At 41.8% G+C, this 20,885-nt stretch overlaps 1 protein-coding gene across 1 annotated transcript; it reads left to right on the forward strand.

Annotated features, from left to right (window-relative positions):
• The first annotated feature begins 702 nt into the window (after positions 1–702).
• On the forward strand, positions 703–20,658 carry lonp1 (lon peptidase 1, mitochondrial). The gene is made up of 21 exons (XM_022221486.2): positions 703–1,285; positions 2,512–2,600; positions 4,264–4,383; positions 4,529–4,691; positions 5,377–5,490; positions 5,634–5,695; positions 5,936–6,065; positions 9,227–9,310; positions 9,403–9,471; positions 9,969–10,120; positions 12,301–12,439; positions 12,604–12,782; positions 15,159–15,246; positions 16,222–16,344; positions 16,440–16,556; positions 17,035–17,175; positions 17,560–17,725; positions 17,815–17,901; positions 18,898–19,025; positions 19,272–19,436; positions 19,964–20,658. The coding sequence occupies exons 1-21, from the start codon at positions 761–763 to the stop codon at positions 20,117–20,119; spliced, it is 2,997 nt and encodes a 998-aa protein (XP_022077178.1). The 5' UTR covers positions 703–760; the 3' UTR covers positions 20,120–20,658.
• The last annotated feature ends 227 nt before the right edge of the window (positions 20,659–20,885 follow it).

A 20,885-nucleotide genomic window follows, 5' to 3' on the forward strand; every position in this document is an offset into this window, starting at 1 on the left:
GAAGCCTAATGCCAGGCTCACACTGCAGCAGCTGCAACCTGATTTACCCAAAATCTCTTCTGATACAGTTTCACCATGTATCAGAGAAGAAATCTAGTCTGGGATTTTGGTTTCAGCTGATGTTGGTTCAGATTTTTTGGTTTTACAGATCTAGTCTGAAACCTGCTAAACTGCCAACAATCAAGTGAGCCATGATATCAAACATATTTCGAAGTTAATATCTTGCTGAACAATAAAGAACCTGAATAGGCCATAGCTCTCAACCCTTCTCTTGTCCAGACTTTAACCTTCTAGTTTTGATGTTTTTAAAGCAGAGTAGTATTAGCATTACAGCATGTTGTTGCATCACATCCTCTGTTTTGTTTCGGCCTGCTTCTCCGTGAGGTCACATGGGGGGGATGCTGAGCTCCCTGACTGCTCCTTCTGACACCTGATCTGAGAAATATCCTGTGTTTTTTCACATTATTTGCAAATCTTGTGGCGTGTGCTTGTGCATGTGTTTAAAGTGAAGAATATCACTGAATGTTAATGTTATTCAGGTTTCTTATATGTGTACTTCCTACATATTTCATTTCTATTTCGGTTTCACTTAAACAGAGTTGTCATTACTCATATTAAAAAAAAGTTTTTAAAAAATGAATGAATGAATGAATGAATGATCATGTATTGTTGACACCGTAGCTTTAAAAAAAATGGTACGTCATCAAACGTTGACGGAAGAAGGTGAATCACGTGCTGCTGTAGAATTCTCCAGATCAACATGGCGACATGCATGAAGATGATCAACGCTGCCAGACAGCTACACAGAAGTTCAGCTCTTGTTAGAAAACCCAACTGGTCCGGAGTTGTCCCCCACCGGACTGACAGCTCCGCACTTAACCGGCTTCAGCCCCCGCGGTTCTACACCAGCGCCGGGACCCCTCGAAGCATCCCAGTGAGCACAGCCATGACAGCTGGCTGCAGGCTGGGCACAGCTCACCGCTGGATGCGGGCTGGGGCTGTCCCCCGTGTCCACACTGGTCTCCTCACACCGACGTCTGGACCCCACTCTGTCCAGACCAGGATGTACGGGAACCGGGCCAGCGGTGCAGGCTTCTCTGGAGAGGACGGCGCGGAGAGCTCCGGCTCTGGGGGAGAGGAGTCTGGAGGAGATGGGGGAGTACCTTACAACGGAGCCCAGATGACGGCTCTGACCCCCATGATGGTCCCGGAGGTGTTCCCCAATGTGCCGCTGATCGCTGTGAGCAGGAATCCGGTATTCCCCCGCTTCATCAAGATCATCGAGGTGAGACTGATGTAACGTTTCATGTGCTGTCCTGTTGTTGTTGGGCTCAAGGGCACAGGGATGATGCAACCCTACAGCAGTGTAGGGGATGATGTCCGTCCGCTGGGACCATTTATTGTCGTGTGTGGGCACTATTTAACGTGCCCTGAGCGCTAGATTATGCCACATGCATTTGTTTAACTGGTTAGAAGTTGCTTTGAAGGACTCATTCAATTTCTATAATGCACTTTTCCACTTGGCAAAAAGTGATTGCAGCCCCAAGATAAATGCAAATATATTTCTTTATTTTATGTATAAAACCTTTTCATAAGCTATGATAATTATAGTTTAAGCAAGGATAGTAGACATGTCAAACACATACAGCTTAAATCAGAAACAGTGTCTCTAACTATTTGAAATCCCGGGGCTGATGAGTCATACACTGCAAACTTTTTGGTTCCAGCTATTCAGCTACAACAAACATTTTGCAAAAGATACACTTGCTGTTCCCACAGACATAACAGTGTGTGTATTAGCACGTTAGGACACTTTGCTCCAAATAAAATGAGTTTTGAATATTCTCATCATGTGTTCTCGTGTCTCTTGAGCAGCAAATTGAAAGTGAACTCCAGCAAAGTGGTGCTTTGCTGAGACGCTCTGTAGACAGTTAAACAACATATTTTCATTATTTTAATAAACAGACAAACAAGCACAGTTGTATAATGTCCTTGGTGGCTCAGTTGGGGGAATTTCTGTGATGATATCTCAGTGATGTAATCCTTCATTATCTCAGCTTAGGCTGGAGATGACAAATTCACAGTTGGAACCCTGAGTTACAACCACAATATGTGGATGCCAAAGTAATTGGCTGCAACACAATGTGCAGAGCGGCACCAGAGTTTACTATAATAGAAATTTTATTTCAGTAAATAAATGTCTTATGTTAATATCAAGGTGACACACATTTTCAGCCATGAGAGCATAGTTGACTCCAAATGTTATCTATTGCACCACCTAGAGACTCTTCCATTGTCACTGCAGGGTTGCAACACCAAACATAGTCAGTACAAGTGTGGAAAAATACATTGAAGGCAGCACATGGGATTTTGTTTTAGGTAGCTAATTTTTTGATGAAAGAAATTGCTGCCTGGCACTTTGGTCATTTCCCAGACAATAACTACAGCATGCTGTTAAGTGTGTTCCAATATGTGTGTTATGTGTGTGTGATGTGTCTGTCCATCTGTCAGGTAAAGAATAAAGCACTAATGGAGCTGCTGAGGAGGAAAGTTCGCCTGGCTCAGCCATATGCTGGAGTCTTCATGAAGAGAGATGATGCGTAAGTGTGACAATTCACTCCTGCTATGATGACTGATGGCCAGATTAGTACTAGTCTGACTCACCACAGGTGGACTGTGGGTAGAAACCTGCCAGTGACTATATTTCACAGGACATTCTCCTCCCCTTCTGCTTTCTGCAAATTACTGTTTTCAAAACCCACTTTCCTTTAGGAAACAAAAACAAAAACGGCAGGAGTTGTGTCGTGGAGTAAGGCAGGACGACTCAACTCTACACAGAATGTGTTCACAGCCTTTGCTGTCCAACAGTGACATTTTTACATGTTAGCTGCCAGGACCATGGAGATAAGTCTGGCTATGTGAGTCTAGGATGATACAGGCAGTGCTATTCTTACTGTTACTGGCTTTATCCATCTATCCATCAGTATAAGGTGTATGACAGTTATAATGAAATGAATATTTCTTTTAAAAGAAAGTTTAATTTCTTTCTTTATTTCACAAAAAATTAAGAAACATGCAATCAGCATGTACAACATCTTTCCAAGTTCCTACAGGTGTTACTAATACTGCAAAAATTGCTTCTCATGTTATAGATTTTGATGTTGTTTCTGTAGTAGTTTTCTATCTGCTCTGTGTAAAACAGTCTTCAGTTCAGCCAAATAGTTCCTGGATTTTTGTCACATGACTGCTGTTGGCAGCTGTCATGGCTTGCGCAGTGGAGCACAGATTTTTAATTTTTGTCAAAGATCTGGCATGGCTTATTTTCACAGATCAAAATCTGATGATTCTTTCTGTTTTGACAGAAACTGACATTTTCAGGGATAAGAACCATTTGAACTCTGTTCCAAACTATTTTTTTTAGGAAAATCTGTTTTCTGATCATTTACCAGAGAAAAACTTTTTGTATTGTATTCTGGGTAAACTTTCAAGTATCCTATCATGCTATGGGATATGTGGTTGGTCAAAATAGAGTCTCTTATAGTCCCCTCTAATAGTGTTCAGTTCTTTTTCTGTCAGTTGGTACTGCTATACCATACTTTGTGTCTGATGTGACATTATACAACGGCATGGCAATACGATCAAGAAAAGCACTCAGAGAGCACAGTACTCCACCAAGACTGTTCATTTCCTGGCCTTGCGCTGAGTACAGGGGTGTGTTTTGCACGTGCAAGTTATGTACGGATACCGAATCGTGTGACCGAAATATGCAACGGGCGGCGAGAATTGATGCGACTTGAAAACATCCCCACAACTTAATCAGTTGTTCCTTGTATCATTTCCAATAAGTCCACAGTGGTGGATTTGTAGTAGGATCGCAGTCATGTGATCATCAGCAGGCAGCTATAGCGTTCACCTGTTGTCATATTTACAATGACGCCGTGCTGCTATCTCAATAGGAAATCCTTAAATTCATAGATCCAGACTATAAGCTGCATCACTGCCAAAATCTAATAAGGAGATCCTTGTGTCATTTCTGACCTTCCCTGAAAATTTCATCCAAATCTGTTTGTCTCTTTTTGAGTAATGTTGTGCAACAATGGATTCACAGAAGGACAAACGTACACCGATTGTCACATGACTCAGCTGCGTTCCTTGACAGAGTAACTAGCGACTGTCTATATAAAGAATCAGTGAATTGATGCTTCCTTGCTGTCCCTGCCTCTCTGTGTGCTGGTAGTAATTGTGTGTTTCTGTCTCCTACAGGAATGAGTCAGATGTTGTGGAGTCTCTAGATGCCATTTACAGTACTGGGACCTTTGTTCAGATTCATGAGATGCAAGACTTGGGAGAAAAGCTGAGGATGATCGTCATGGGACACCGCAGGTTAGATACACTGCTGCTGGTGGCACTAAATTTTGGGGTACATGATGATGGATGGTTTAATGAAAATCTGTAGACTTTGGTTTACATGCCTCACTGTTGCTTGTGCCTTGATTACTTCTGCTATATGTATGCTCCGGTCTGTCAGGATTCGAATCACTAAACAGCTGGAGGTGGAGCCCGAGGAGGCACCAGAGTCCCCCGTTTTGTCAGAGTCTGAGCCAGAGTCCCAAAGCAAACCACCAAGACGCAAACCTAAACGCAGCCGAAAGGAGCAGCCTGGCTCTCTGACAGAGCAGCTCGAGGACAAGGTCTGTACCAATCAAATTACCACAAACCAATTGACTGTAAGAAGACTGGAGCGAGGTAGGTGCTCCAGCACATCAGTGTTAGTAGGGTTCTGCCATGTGTGGTCTGTGAAGCTGTGGAAACTTGAAGGCAACCAGAGGGCTGTTTTATAAGGATAGTCAGTTTGCAGGTATGTTGCACTTAAAGTCAGAGTTTCCAGTGTCACAAACATGTCTGTCTTTTAACCTGCTACATTTCTATGATAACATGCTGCGGAGCTAACTTGGTCAAGAGCTTCGACTGTAAGAAGCACAGATCCTGAGCAGTGCTGATATGTTCTACCTGTAAACCTGTTGAGCTGTACGTTACTAATGTTGCTGAATGAAGCCGTGTAGTTATAGCATCACGCACTATGCATCACGTTGCCATGACACTCGACATCTATTGAGCTGGTTATGTGTAATCCTGATTTTCTGCCAAGACCATTTCATGTGGCTTCATCCTTGTCATTGTGGTAAGCTCCAGAACATGTAGGTTATGTTATAACTGCCCACTTTCTCAGTAAAAGTCAAACTTTCTGCTCCTATGAGATTTGTGTCCTGTGGGACCTGTCCCACTTCTAATGCCATTGTAGTGACTGTGGAAGAAGTGTTTGTAATGTGTGTTCATTTTACATTGATGACAATGTTTTTTATCTGTGTTGGTCAGATTTCAGAAGCAGACCTGAGTCCAGAGCTTCAGCCTTTGCCCTCCTCCAACATCCTAATGGTCGAAGTGGACAATGTTCAACACGAACACTTCACTGTCACTGAAGAGGTCAAGGTACAAAACACACATTACAGTGTGGAGCACACATGGGGTTGAGAAGACAGTGGGTTTCATTCTGTGGTAGATATAATCTAAAATTGCAACTAACTTTAAAGGAAACTAATACCTCTAATGTGTGTGATGTGTGTTTTCTACAGGCACTGACAGCAGAGATAGTGAAGACCATCAGAGACATCATTGCTCTCAATCCCCTCTACAGGTCAGCCCTGACTCTGAATCAGTCAGTCACTTCAAGTGACTTGGCCACATTTGGCCTGCAGGACAGTTTGATATGTTTAACAAATCCTAGCTCTGTTGTAAAGTTCAAAACATAGTCTGCACTGTGGTTTCCTTTGATGCATTTCCTACATTTCATTTTGTCGAATTTTCTAACTCTAAATAGAGGCTTTCTAAAATGTTTGTGTCTGTCTGTTCATCTGTCTGTCCGTCTGTCTGTCAGAGAGTCGGTCCTTCAGATGATGCAGGCTGGCCAAAGAGTGGTTGATAATCCCATTTACCTCAGTGACATGGGAGCAGCGCTGACAGGAGCAGAGTCACATGAACTGCAGGACGTCCTGGAGGAGACCAATGTGAGCAGTTTGCATGTTTGTGGGTCTGTTTAGTACTCTTATACAGTGTGTGGGAGACAGTCCTGAAGTTTCAGCTGTTTCTTTCATTGTCTTCATTTCCAGAACATGAAATCTGTGTAATAGCAGCTGACATGAAAGAATATTTGCTACTTGCCCATTTAAAGCTTTTTTAGCTTGGTTAAGTAGTGACTGGTAAACAGCAGGTTTTGTTTCCAGCTCCTTTTATTTTGTTCATTACAGCTTCATATAACTCAGCCCGTAGAGTCATGTTGTAACTAATATTGCACAGTATACATACACTATAAACGTATGGTGATACCCTGCTGTTAAATACTGCTCTAAGTCCTGTTTTGTGTTTATGGATACTTTAATTGAGCAGCAGTGTTTGGTAGAAGCAGTATTTGTGTTGTGTAACAACGGGGCAGCTGGCACTGCTGCTGATTGTCCACAGCTTGTAAGTTAGACATATAAAGTGAAATATAAATTATTTAATTTAAGGGTCATTCCATATCATTTCAACCAGTGGTCCCCACCTGACCCTCTCACATTTTGCTAAGTTTTTACATACAGTACATTATATATGATGGGAAAATCCAAAATTTGAATGCTTTATTGTCATTAGTTTCAAAGTTATGGCCATTTGAAGTAGGTAGGGGGTACCCTAAAATTGCGGCCAAAATTAAGACTTGAAATTTTCGACCATTTTCAGACTTCTGTTAGCCTAGCCACGCTAGACCCAGCTCTTAAGACACAAGGGTCTAGGAACTCTTGACAGGGAGGGAGGCGGGCTAAAAGGTTGTCTTTCAAATCCCTCTGCAGCAATTGGGTAGGTATACAGCCAATCAGCGCAACGAATAGGCTGACGTAGTTCCTAGAGCACCGGATTGTGGCTAAGACCCATTAGCTTCCCAACCAGCGGAGCCAACTGGTATATTAAGGATTTGCCATATCCCGTCGGCATAAGTCCAAATACGTCTTTCTTCTCAATGAAACACTTCAGTGCCGTCGTTTATCTTTCAAGTTGAATTTTAGTTTCAAATCTCTAAGGGCTGTGGCCAAAGCCGAGTCGAAAGATAACTGTTTATTGTGCGCCAGTTGTTTCTGTCAGAATCGTCGCGCCTCTGTCGTCACTTCGTTACGCCCGCCTTCTGACTCTACACTTCATGGTGATTCGTCCGGCCAGTTTTAGGAGCATCCAACCTCGAGCCTTATGGAGAGTAACTAGACCCACCCTGGCAGAGAATTAAATTCGTTGCCGTGGGTTGTCTAGCGCGGCTAGGCTAGACTTCTACAACTTCTGAACAACAAAAGATAGAGATCTGAAATTTTCAGAATCATTTCACAGTGACCTATAGTCCTCAGAAATGTGAAAATATTTACTTTATATTTATAATTGCATGTTACAGAGAATGACAAAGTTGCGATTTTATCCATCACGAACTTCTGAACTGCTACATTTGGACACCCATTACACAAAAACTAATCCTCATATCCATTAGAAATTTTATGTGGTATAATTTGGCTATCTCAGGATTGGATATGTATAAAATGAAAGTGCTATGGTATGTAATGCATGAAATATGAACAGGTGGGAAGTTTTCTTAAAATTGGTTGATTTCATACGGAATGACCCTTAAGTGACAGGGAGAGAGCGCCCACACAAAGCTCACTGAGATATTATTTTTGAAGGTATGCAGCCCGAAGGAGCCAACACGTCCAAACAAGTAAAGCATCTCACCAACAGACACTCTCATCTATATTTTGTAAAGACTTCTATCACTGGATGCAAAAACTGTATTGTTTGAAGCAATCAAAGATAGAGGAGAGGAGACCTTGGAGCTGGCTGTTGTTGCTTCTGGACAGTGTTCTCATCCACACAGCACAGGAGGCGGAAGCAGCCAAATGTGTCCTTAAACTGTTGCTCCTTGTACCTCACTGACCCCAAGTGCACCGTCTGACTTCTGTTTTGAAAACTGCTGGTGACCATTTTAAGAGTGATCTTGAAGTCATTCATGCCATTGAGAATCTGGAGGCTTCCTCCATGAAGGGATAGTGAAGCTTGAACAGTGATGAACAAAGTGCATTGAAGCTAAAGGAGACCGTGTTGAAAGAACAATCTTTCTCCTGTGAGCTGTTATTGGTGAGGCAGAGAACTTTTTAAAGGACCCTGGTAGCTATATGAACACTGATAACTGTTAACCTCAGCTGTATCTTTTTAGCTGACTGACCATTGTGGAGAATATCTGTCTAAGCAAACGAGTCTTCACACTTCACATGAACTTCACCAAAACGGTTAGGCACTCACAGAGTGCAGATCAAGAACATCAGTTATGTTGATCAGTTTACATTCGGTCAGCCCTGGTGATGGGGAACATGGCAGCAATATTTTTTATCAATAACTGATTCAATTACTAGAAAATGTAGTCAGCAGATCACAGACCTTCCCTAAGCTCTGTTCAGTCTATCAAATGCTGTTCATTAAGATATCTCCTTGGACACATTAGGTTAACTGTAAGAGAAATGAATGATGTAAAGGGGACATTAGACTCCTGCACGCTGTGTAGAAGCTTTAACAACACAACAACACTGATCTAATGATTTCCAACAGTCTAGTGTTGCTGTAAAAACATCTAATAGCACAAAAGCTACATTTTTATTGAGTCTGAAATGAAAAAGCATAAATGTGTGACTGGATTTAGACTCAACAACAGGCCCTGGAGCAACTTGAATTCCTGCAGAAGAGTCAAAGTGTGTCATTGAAATGTGCACTAAGTTAAATCTATTATTATGTTATCCTATATGTTTTTTTTTTTAACGGCGTATCATTTCAGTATCAATTTATTTAGGCAGGTATCATGTTGAAGTCACAAAAGTGTCATGACATCACTAAGCACCACAATTTAATACCTCCAAAGCAGATCATTTAAACGTACTTCATTCACAAAAATATCCTTAAGTTTACAAAAATATTTAAGAGAAAGCCTGCTGTTGTTATGGGTGGTTGTGCTTGAAATAAACTTCATATTGAAATGTAGTTGTTGTGGAGAACTTACAGTTAATCAGAAGTACACATAATTACCACTAATATAATCATGTGGAACACAATATTTCAGTTAAACATCTGTGGGCAGTCCTTTGACTACTGTTATGTTCCTCTGCAGATCCCAAAGCGTCTCTACAAGGCTCTGTCTTTGCTGAAGAAGGAGTATGAGCTAAGTAAACTGCAACAGCGCTTGGGCCGAGAGGTCAGAGCTCCTCGTCAAGCATGTATGAGCTTTAACCAGCCTGTGTTCAGCTCTTATCCTCAGTCATTCATCATCTTTCTTTTTGCTCTCAGGTGGAAGAGAAAATCAAACAGACCCACAGAAAATACCTGCTACAGGAGCAGCTCAAGATCATTAAGAAGGTAGAGCAGACTGTCCTTTGTCTCATCCTCCTGTCAGTCAGTGTCTCCATCCCTCAGACTCTATGGAGGCTTGCAGCAGGTGTTCAAAAACCTCGAATACATTTATCTTGTAATTTATGTATCCTTAATGTCACACCAGTCCTTCTTTCCTCCTAACATACTCATAGTGAACATATTCCACCTAGTCATCTTGTCAGATGTTTTTATTGCATAGCTGCTGAACCGATGTACATGCATTGTGACTGTTGTTTTCCGTACTGTCAGATAATCACATGACCAATTTGACTGCAAAATATTGCATCCCTTAATCACCTGTATAGTAGTTATGTCATTGTTCTCATGGACATCACTAAATATGGTAAAAGTATGTTTCACAGCTGAGACTATCTCAGAGCAGATATTGGTTTTCTCCTCAACCTGCTGAACCTGATTTGTGTTGTAGCAACAGGTCTGTGAAGTTGGACCCACTGAAATGAAATGTATGTGCCTCTTTTTAGGAACTGGGTCTGGAAAAAGAGGACAAAGAAGCTATTGAGGAGAAGTTCAGAGAGAGACTCAAAGACAGGACAGTCCCTCAGCACATAATGGAAGTCATCAATGAAGAACTCAACAAACTGGGTCTGCTGGACAACCACTCATCAGAGTTCAAGTTGGTCTTCTGTTTTTTTTTTTTCCCTATTAGCCTGCCAAAGCCTTTGAGTTATTATGATGTTCCTTGGTTGTCTTAAGAAACACTACACAGGGTTTCCTCTACATTCTGCTGCCTTGGCCTACCGCTGCTAAAATCCCAGCCGCCGCTCCTTTAAATTTCTCTCTCTCTTTTTTTAATTGTCGCAAATACACCACCGCCGCATATCTCCACCTTCACAGCAATCTTGCACTGTGTCGGGTACTTGCGAGTACTAAGGTAAACTACAGATCTTGCTCTCAGTGTCTACTCTTCTGTGTGTGTGTGTGTGTGTGTGTGTGTGTGTGTGTGTGTGTGTGTGTGTGTGTGTGTGTGTGTGTGTGTGTGTGTGTGTGTGTGTGTGTGTGTGTGTGTGTGTGTGTGTGTGTGTGTGTGTGTGTGTGTGTGTGTGTGTGTGTGTGGCAACAGGAGGGGCGGCTCCCCGGAGAGCCTGCCGCTGCTGTTGGAAAAAAATCCTGGAGGAAAACACTGCTACAACACCAGAACCAAATGACAACTACTAAACAGACTGGAGTGACATTTTCTTCATTTATGCATCACCTCTAGAAAATGTTTCTTCATGTCATGATAAGTCCTTCACTCCTTGAAGGCTCTCATATTCACACTGGTACAAATAACAGTAAACAAACAAGTAGTTAACCCTTTACACATTGGATAGTCATTTGTCCCACATGCGGTACAGGGCACTCACTGCCTGCAGGGAAAACACTGATGTCAAAGCTGCTGCAGCTTTTATTTTTCTTGGCTACAATTGATTTACTCTCATCAGCCACAACATTCAGACCACCTGCTTAATATTGAGTCGGTCCTCCTCTTCCCACTATAACACCTCTGACTCATCATGGCCTGGACTCAGCAGCCCTCTGAATGTGTCCTGTGATATCTGGCACTAAGATGTTAGCAGCAGAACTTTAAAGTCCTTCAAGCTGAGAGGTGGGACCTCAGTGAATCTGACTTGTTTTCCGGCACATTCCAGTTTAGAATTGGGAGGTCGAGTCAACACTCGTGATGTTTCTCAAACCATTCCAGTAAAATGTTTGCAGTGTGGCAGGCAGGATAACCCTGACTATCAGGGAATATTGCTGCCATCAAGGGATGTACATGATCTGCAGCAGTATTTAGGTAGATGGGAGGCATCAAAGTAAAATCCATATGAAGGAGCCGAGGTTTCGTAGCAGAGCATTGTTCAGAGCATCATGCTGTCTCCGTCGGCTGGATTTCTTCACATAGTCCATCCAGCTGTCATTTTTTCCTGAGATAAATGACACATTTATTTGGCCATTCTCAGGATGGAAAAGAAAACGTGATTCATCAGAACTGGCCAGCTTCTATCATTGCTCCGTGGTCCACTTCTGATGCTTATGTGCCCTCCTTTGGTGTAGGACAGAGGTCAGTGTGGACACTGTGGTCTGCAGCTATGCAGCACGCTGTGATGCTTTGTGCTCTGAAACCATTCTGTTATAGCAGCATTGAGGTTTTCAGCAGTTTGTGTTACAGGAGATCTTCCATGTCCTCCGTGTTTCCATGTCCACTAGTGAGCCTTGAGCACCCCTCATCCTGTCTTTGTTTACCGCTTGTTCTTCTTTGGACCACTTTTAGTTGGTACTAACCACAGCATACAGGAACATACTACACATCCTGCTGTTTGAACATGTGACCCTATCGTCTGGTCATCAGTTCATCAAAGTCTTTCAGATTGTTACGCTACACATTTTTCCTGCTTCCGACTGACAAGCATAGGCTGTTTACTTGCTGCCTGTTTGGAGACAGCTGTCTATGGTCGCCTGAGAGTAACAAAAAACAGGTGTTCTTGGTTTGGTAATGTAATTTATTGCAAAAACTAGCTAAACAAAAACAAAACCAAGCTCCTTAGCCAAACGTAAACACCATAGCAAAATCCTCAACCAACAAAAGAAACTACCAAAACAAGTGTCTCAAAACTCATACCAATGAGAGACAACGGGTAGCTTCTAAACTAAGTTAAAACAGCTGCAACCAGAAGTTACGCTATATACAAAAAAACAAAGACACAAGAGATATCAGTTTCTGTCTTGATGTTGTAATGTTCTGGCTTTTGTTCACATTGTCAATGAGGTTACAAAACAATTTTGTTATTTAAATACAACATCTATGTGTTTCAGTGTAACCCGTAACTACTTGGACTGGCTGACCAGCATGCCCTGGGGTACCAACAGTGAAGAGAACTTATCACTTGAAAGAGCCAAAGAGGTTCTTGAAGAAGACCATTATGGAATGGATGATGTTAAGAAACGCATATTGGTCAGCAAATACACGCACATACCCACACAGTTTATAGCCAAAGGAAATGGAAGAAGTACTTGTTTGCCTTGATGGCAAATGTTCAGCTAGACTGATCTGCATCCACAAAATTTTGGGTCGTTTTCTTGTAAAAATGGACCTCTCTTTTCTCTCTGTGTGTGCAGGAGTTCATAGCAGTGAGCCAGCTCCGTGGCTCCACCCAGGGGAAGATCCTGTGTTTCTACGGACCTCCAGGTGTAGGAAAGACCTCTATTGCCCGCTCCATAGCCAGAGCCCTCAACAGGCAATACTTCAGGTTCAGCGTGGGAGGCATGACCGATGTGGCTGAGATTAAAGGGCACAGGTTTGGAAAACTGTCCTCCATTTCCTCTGATGTCGAGAGCTCTGTCAGTGACACTTCGCATGTGTAGGGTGGGGAAAGTTTTAGACAAAAAGGAGAATATGACCCATGACCCAGAACCAGGTCCAGCCATTTTTGGCTCACACAGTTGCTTTCCTTTTACTTTTAGCCGAATGTCTCATTTTTACCTCTGCCAAGGAGGTTATGTGACACCCGGCATTTGTGTGTCTGTCTGTCTGTTAGCAAGATAACTCAAAAACGCCTGGGCAGATTCACTTGAAATTTTGAGGGGATGTAGAGGAAGAGCTGATTTAATTTTGGTGGCAATCCGGAAAGGATCCTGGATTCTGGATCACTTTGAATTTTTTAGTATGTTTTAGTATGTGATCCAAAATATGACAAAAACATCATAGGTTAGTATGTCGTCCAACAAATTGGAGCAAGGCGTCCAGATAGCTCAACTGGTTAAGAAGGTGATTTGTAAACAGAACTGTGTCAGAGACGCAGGTTAGATTCCAGCTCATGATCCTTTACTGCATGGGTTTCCTGTTTTCCTCTCTATCCTTGGCGGAGGTCTGCACTCTCTGAGTGCTTTTCTAAGTTTTTTATGTAGCTTCGTCTTCCTCCTGCATACAGAGAGGTCAGATATCATTGACAAGCATGTGCAGGTTGCAAAAACCAGTAGAAAATGTTTTAAAGCGGTCACCTCCTATCTGCTGCTGAATTAAGGAGTATCATTACTGACCAGGCACCACTCGTGTACAGTACCATAAAAAAAGTATTGGCTCCCTTCTCGAATTCTTATTTTTTTGAATATTTCCCCCACTTAAATATTTAAGACCTTCAAACACTTTTAAATATCAGAGAAAGACAACCAAAGCCAACACAAAATGCATTTTTTTATGTTTTAAGGGAAAAAAGCTATCCAAACCTACCTGGTCCCGTGTGAAAAAATAATTGCTCCCCTTGTTAAATAATGAATTAACTGTTGCTATAATCACATTTTTTGGAAAGCAGGTTCAGTTGTACCAAGCACACCCAAGCCCGATTACCTCCAGACCCATTAAATCAAGAAATTACTTCAGTCGAACCTGTCTAACAAAATGAAATCAGCCAAAAGATCTCAAAAAGCTGCAACAAAATGAGCGATCCAAAGAAATTAAAGAACAAATGAGAAAAACATTTTCTAAAGCTTTGGGACTCCACCACGGTGAGAGCCATTATCCTCAAATGGAGAAAACATGGAAGAGTGGTGAACCTTCCTAGGAGTGGCCAAAATTACCCCAAGAGCACAGTGACGACTCATCCAGGAGGTCACAAAGGAACCCAGGACAACATCTAAAGAACTGCAGGCCTCCCTTGCCTCAGCTGAAGTCAGTGTTCATGACTGGCATCTGTGGCAACGTTCTAAGGCCAACACTGCTGACCAAAAAGAATGTAAAGGAAACGCACATCTGAATGATCCCCAAAACGTTTGGGAGAATATTCCATGGACTCACTAAGATGATAGTTGGACTTTTTGGAAGGTGTGTGTCTCGTTACATCTGGCTTAAAAGTAACACAGCATTTCAGAAAAAGAGCATCATAGCAACAGTCCAACATGGTGGTGGTATTGTGATGGTCTGGGGCTGCTCTGCTGCCTCAGGACCTGGATGACTTGCTGTGATTAGTGGAACCGTGAATTCTGCTCTCTACCAGGAAATCCTGAAGGAGAATGTTCGGCCATCAGTTCGTGACCTCAAGCTGAAGCACACTTTGGTTGTCCAGCAGGACAACGATCCAAAACATACCAGCAAGTCGACTTCTGAACGCCATAAAAAAACAAAATAAAGGTTTTGGAGTGGCCTAGTCAGAGTCTTGACTTGAATCCGATTGAAATGCTGGCATGACCTTAAAAAGGCCGTTCATGCTTGAAAACCCTCCAGTGCTGCTGAATTAAAACAATACTGCAAGAAGAGTGGACCAAAATATCTTCACAGAGATGTGAATGACTCATTGCCAGGTTTAGAAAACACTTGATTTCAGTTGTTGCTGCTGAGGGTGGCCCAACCAGTTACTAGGTTTAGGGGGCAATTCTTTTTTCACCTAGGGCCACGTAGCTTTGAATAGTTTTTTTCCCTTTATAAATAAAATCATCATTTAAAAACTGCATTTTGTGTTTACTTGGGTTATCTTTGTATGACATTTACATTTGATTGGTGATATTAAATATTAAAGTGGGGAAATATCTAAAACAAAAGAATTTGAGAAGGGGGCAAATACTTTTTCACAGCACTATAGATGAGGAGAGGCTGGTTGTTCTCAACGTCTTAAATCACTCTATTCTTCCAGAGTTATTACTGTGTGTATTATTGTGTGTGTTTCTCTTTCTTTCTCCAGGAGGACATATGTTGGAGCGATGCCCGGAAAGATTATCCAGTGCCTGAAGAAAACCAAGACAGAGAACCCTCTGGTGCTAATAGATGAGGTTGGTATGGTGGTGCTGCTCCTGTAGTTGCGTCTGTAGATTTCAAAATTAACAGTTTTAAGAATATAGCACATGATTATGAAATATTACAACTGCAAATGAGATGAAAATGAAATGTCGGACTCTACTTTGATGCACTATGGGTGACAGCGAGTGAAAAGCAGTTGTTTTTATGAAAGTATCTTCGGTCAAATGAAATTTCTGCTCTCATATTTGTAGTTAAGCCCATAATTATTCATGCCTATGACAAATTTTGATCTGTAGAGAATTTAATTGGACCAACAGATTTCAATAAATAAGTGACTAAAGACGGTCAGACATTGTGTTAGAGAAGTTAATGACAGGATAAGGATAGGCTCTAGCCCTGCAACCCTCCACATGAAAACTGAAAACTGACAGAAACTCTAAAATATCCTGTAAACCACTGACTTCTCTTGGAAAACAATTTCATCTTTTGATGCAACCAAAGTGTGAGAGCAGCTGAAAGCAGATGAAGTTAACAGCAGGGTGACAGTTCACAGGCTGAAACAGAACAGCCTTTAAAACTAAGGGCTTTTGAAGGCACCATGAAATCTGGCAGGCTGCTGAAAACTGTGCACTTCCTTGATATTAAAGTAAAAGTAGGATAAACATCGAAACATTATCAGATTACCAAGAAATGTGACTGAACTGATGCATTAAATGCTGACATTAGTAACTGATGCTAACAAGTTTTACTTTCAACACATTGATAAATAATCAGGATTTTTCCAGTTAACACTAGCCGTAGCTGTCTGCACATACTGATAATGTTGGGGTTGGCTGCACTAGTCCAAACCACAAGCTTTCAGATAAGCCCTGTATGTTGGTTATTGTCTTGGAGAATAACATGTAACTTATTCTCTTGGGAGTCGTCCCTCAGAGTTTCAGTAATTTTTTTTCCTTTTGCCAGTTGTGCTGTTGTTAGTGATAATAATGATAACCTGTAACTACCAGGTGGATAAGATGGGCCGTGGTTACCAAGGTGATCCATCCTCTGCTCTGCTGGAGCTTCTGGACCCCGAACAGAATGCCAACTTCCTTGACCATTACCTGGATGTTCCTGTAGATCTGTCAAAGGTTGGAGTGTTTGGTTTTTTTGTGCTGTTCCACAGTTCTCACACATGATATGCAGGTTTTAGAAGTGCAACTTAACTCTGTCTGCTCCAATGAAGATTTTGTTTATCTGCACGGCCAATGTGATTGACACCATCCCAGAGCCTCTTAGAGACAGGATGGAAATGATCAACGTGTCTGGATACGTGGCCCAGGAGAAACTAGCCATTGCCGAGGTAACACCAATAACTGCCTGTGCACTTGTGTGGTTGTAGAAAACAAATCCAAGTACGAGTTATTTATTTTTTATGAAGTTATTTGTCGTTTCCATTAAGTAAATGCACACATAGTTTACTTCAATTAAATCTTGTAGCTTGAGATAATATGACATGGACAAATGCAAATGGAGCTCCAGTCAGTCAATTTTTTTCAGTCAAATTTTGTTAGTCAATCACTTTTGACTGGCTACAAGACAGCCAGTACAGTCCTAACTGCAAAAGCTTCACAGAGATTGCAACTAACTACACTTTCTGAGAGTGTCACCACTCTGTCGATATCCGCAACATAGACATTTACACGAGGCACTCACTGAACCAATTTACAACAAATAACCGCTGAATACATATTACATTTCCTGCACATTTTTACTGAGCAAATACAAAGATCTCAATAGTACATAGTGCTTTTAAATTCCATTTTTGTGTGTCTGTGAAGCGTTACCTGGTCCCTCAGCTGCGCTCCCTCTGTGGTCTGACCGAGGAGAAGGCTTCCATCTCATCTGACGCCCTCAGCCTGCTCATTAGGCAGTACTGCAGGGAGTCTGGAGTTAGGAACCTGCAGAAACAAGTTGAAAAGGTAAAATACTGAGGGACTTTGCTCAGGCTTTACACCAAGGCTCACACTCAGTTGGCTACTTAGAGCAAAGATTTTGGTCCTAATCAGCTGAACAGTCTGGATGGAACAAAAATGTAACCCTGCTTTAACATCATGCTTGAGTGGGTGAAACAGGCTGGTACAGGTCAGAAAGAAACGGACATTCTGCTGTTCACCTGAAGTCACTGGTATTTTTTGGAAGCCGGTGACTGCACATGAACACTGGCTCCACGTGACTAAAGCAATATTATTTCTCTCTTTAATAGCAGGCTCACTGCAGAGAGACTATCTTCAGTTCTCTCTCATATCAATGCATCCTATATTGTTTAGTTTGTCTGCTATTCTATTTTTCCATCTGTCTGTCAGGTTTTGCGGAAGGTGGCTTTCTGCATTGTCAGTGGGAAGCAAACCACGGTGACTGTTACACCTGAGAATCTGCAGGAGTATGTGGGTAAACCTGTTTTCACAGTAGATCGGATGTACGATGTCACCCCTCCAGGAGTGGTTATGGGGCTCGCGTGGACTGCTCTGGGTGAGAGAGACACACCTATGCACAGACACACCAGTACCAATAGAAAATGGAACACACTGATCATCTACCTGCACTTATCGGCTTTGTAGGAGGATCAACGCTGTTTATCGAGACTTCACTCCGACGCCCTACAGGAGGAGCAGAATCTAAAGGAGAGGGCACACTGGAGGTTACAGGTCAGTCAGGAAGGTCACAGATGAGTATTGTTTTGGTCACAATTAATTGGTGATGAATATTGTATTCACAATAGCAAAAAATGACTTTGATACAATATCTGCTTCTTTTTCTGAGGTTTTAAGATTTTGCTGGGCTATAAAACAGCAGCCCTGCAAAATCCTAAAACCTCAGAAAAAGCAATGAAATAAAGCAAAGGACATTTGTGGTATTTAAATGGAAAAAAAGAAAATATTTTGACAATGTTTATGTAAGGCAAATGAGGATGTGAAAAGAACCCATAAAACATTAGGAGTAAATTGTTGTGTCATAGTGTGTTCATACATTTTCATATCCAAGCAGAAACAGAGGAGGTCTTCATTAAGAGCAGCTCTTTTCATTTTCACGTCTCCACCTTCACATGCTGCTTATTAAACATTAAGTCCTTGCAGAGATATATGCACTAGTACTTCAGTGCAGATTTTAATCAGTCACTTTTACTCTTGGCTGCATAGTGGTTTGTGGTTAGCACTTTCGCCTTGCAGCTAGAAGATCCCAGGTTGATCTGGACCTGGGATCTTTCTGCATGGCGTTTGCCTGTTCTCTCTGTGCATGCGTGGGTTTTCTCCGGATACTCCAGCTTCCTCCCACAGTCACAATCGGTCACAATTAATTGGTGATTCTAAATTGTCTGTAGGTGTAAATGTAAGTGTAATTGTTTGTCTCTATGTGTAGCCCTGTGATAGACTGGTGGTCTGTCCAGGTTGTCCCCTGCCTTCACCCTAAGTCAGCTAGGATAAACTCCAACCCCCTACAACCTTAATGAGGATTAGGCGGTGTATAGATAATGGATGAACTTTTTCTGCAGGAGTTGAGTTGAACATTTATAACTGGTGTTCATCTGCAGACTGTGTACGCCTGTTTTTTTTTTTTTTTTTTTTTAGCAGTTTGCAGTAATGCAAGTTAATGCAAGTGAATGCTGAACTGGGCATATTGAAGGTGTGGCTTCATCCCTGCAGGTCAGCTCGGTGACGTAATGAAGGAAAGTGCAAAAATCGCTTCAACCTTTGCCAGAGCCTTCCTCATGACCCAGGACCCAGGCAATCACTTCCTGGTCAACTCCCACCTTCACCTGCATGTCCCTGAGGTAACCGTGGTGATACAGTTCTGTAATTTAAATACATACTAATTGCAATTGCTTGTTTTTGTATCCATTTACTTATTCTGTATTTGCTGCTACACAGCATACAAGTGAAAAGACGCTTTCTTTCTGATTCTTATATCCTTTATGTGTAGATTTGAAAATATCCTTTTGTGACAATAACAAAGAGATACAGGGCTGGCAGCAATGTTTATTCTTACCTACCTTATTATAACTGTCACTTCTTTGTAGGGGGCAACTCCTAAAGATGGACCAAGCGCTGGCTGCACCATTGTCACAGCACTGTTGTCTCTGGCAACCAACCAGTCAGTGCGTCAGAACGTAGCAATGACTGGGGAGGTGTCACTGACTGGCAAAATACTGCCTGTAGGAGGAATCAAAGAGAAAACTATTGCTGTATGTTCAAGAGACACACACACACACACACACACACACACACACCGAGGTTCCTTTTATAAGGGACACGTCAGGCAGAAGGTCAGACTCTGGGAGCATCACATTATCCGTGATGATGAACTAAAAGTAGCGTATACCTTCAACCTTAACAAGACTACGAAATCTATAAACTCTCATCACTTCAAATTGCTTGCTGAATTGTGGATTTTGTTTGTGCAATGACTGGTCTAGAGTCAAGAGGTCACAAAAGTTATGGAGAACATTCCCTAGGGAGCAGTGAACCGTCTGTCTACCTGTATCCCTCTTACTGTCTCTTTATCTGTCTGTCTGTATCTACAGTAGATTTACTGACAGTCTGGCATGTAATGTTAAGTCATTAATATGTCAGTCCAATTGATGACAATCCTTAGACCCCGCTTCTGTTAGGGCAGAAACATGGTTGTTTCAGGATAAGTCATTTTAAAATGAATTTAGAATGAATCCACCTTATTTAGTCCAGAATGTGAACTGAATTCTTTGTCTTTTAGGCACGTCGTGCTGGTGTGACCTGCATCATCCTTCCAAATGAGAACAGAAAGGACTTCTCTGACCTGCCAGACTACATCACCCAGGGCCTGGAGGTCCACTTTGTTGACCACTACAGCCAAATCTACCCCATTGTCTTCCCACAGAAACAATCTTAATCTGCTTGCAACTACAGCACTAAAACCTGCTTGGAATGGATGGCACTTCAGAAACCAGAGCCCATTTGCTACAACACAAAACTGACTGTCGTTCTGGTTGTACAAAGTAAAATCTTGTTTTTTGGCTGTATGGACTCTGACTCTGTCCTGCTATGGAGAATGGCACTAAATTATGTGTTCCAGAATCATCAAGAAGAACAGCTGGCTCAGTGATTGTTAAATATTTCCAAGTTACAGATACTACAGGACCCTTGAATGTAGGACTGTCATGTGTGAACTGAAACAATGCAGCCAACTGTGCCAAAGATGGACATAGACAGTGAAGTGGTGATGAACACTGGCCTGTCATTCAAGGATATGATGCCAGTGATTAGCAGGTGGAATGGTGACTTTGCTGCTAGGCAGCTTTGTTACCCACAGCTGTAATTATGCAGATCTGTGGATGGACTCTTTCATAGATTTCCAGTTTCCATTATGTTATTTTATATTATACCAGATGTGAGGATGATGATGTTGAAATAAATTAAACTCAACTCTGCTGTCTGCTGTCATTTATTCTAATCAAGCTGTGAATTTGCAAACTTATTTTAATAGATCTGACTTCATTTTGATTCTGCTGTAAAACTAACTGTTGGTTCAAGTTATTAAGATTGTGTTTTGCAAACAAATAAAAAAAAAAACTATGACTTAAATTTGAAACCACTGATCACAGCCTTTTACTAAACAGACTGCAGCATGTTACTGGAATTCAAGGAACTGCACTGGG

Source organism: Acanthochromis polyacanthus, chromosome 4 (assembly GCF_021347895.1).
Source record: "Acanthochromis polyacanthus isolate Apoly-LR-REF ecotype Palm Island chromosome 4, KAUST_Apoly_ChrSc, whole genome shotgun sequence".
NCBI classification, from domain to species: domain Eukaryota; kingdom Metazoa; phylum Chordata; class Actinopteri; family Pomacentridae; genus Acanthochromis; species Acanthochromis polyacanthus.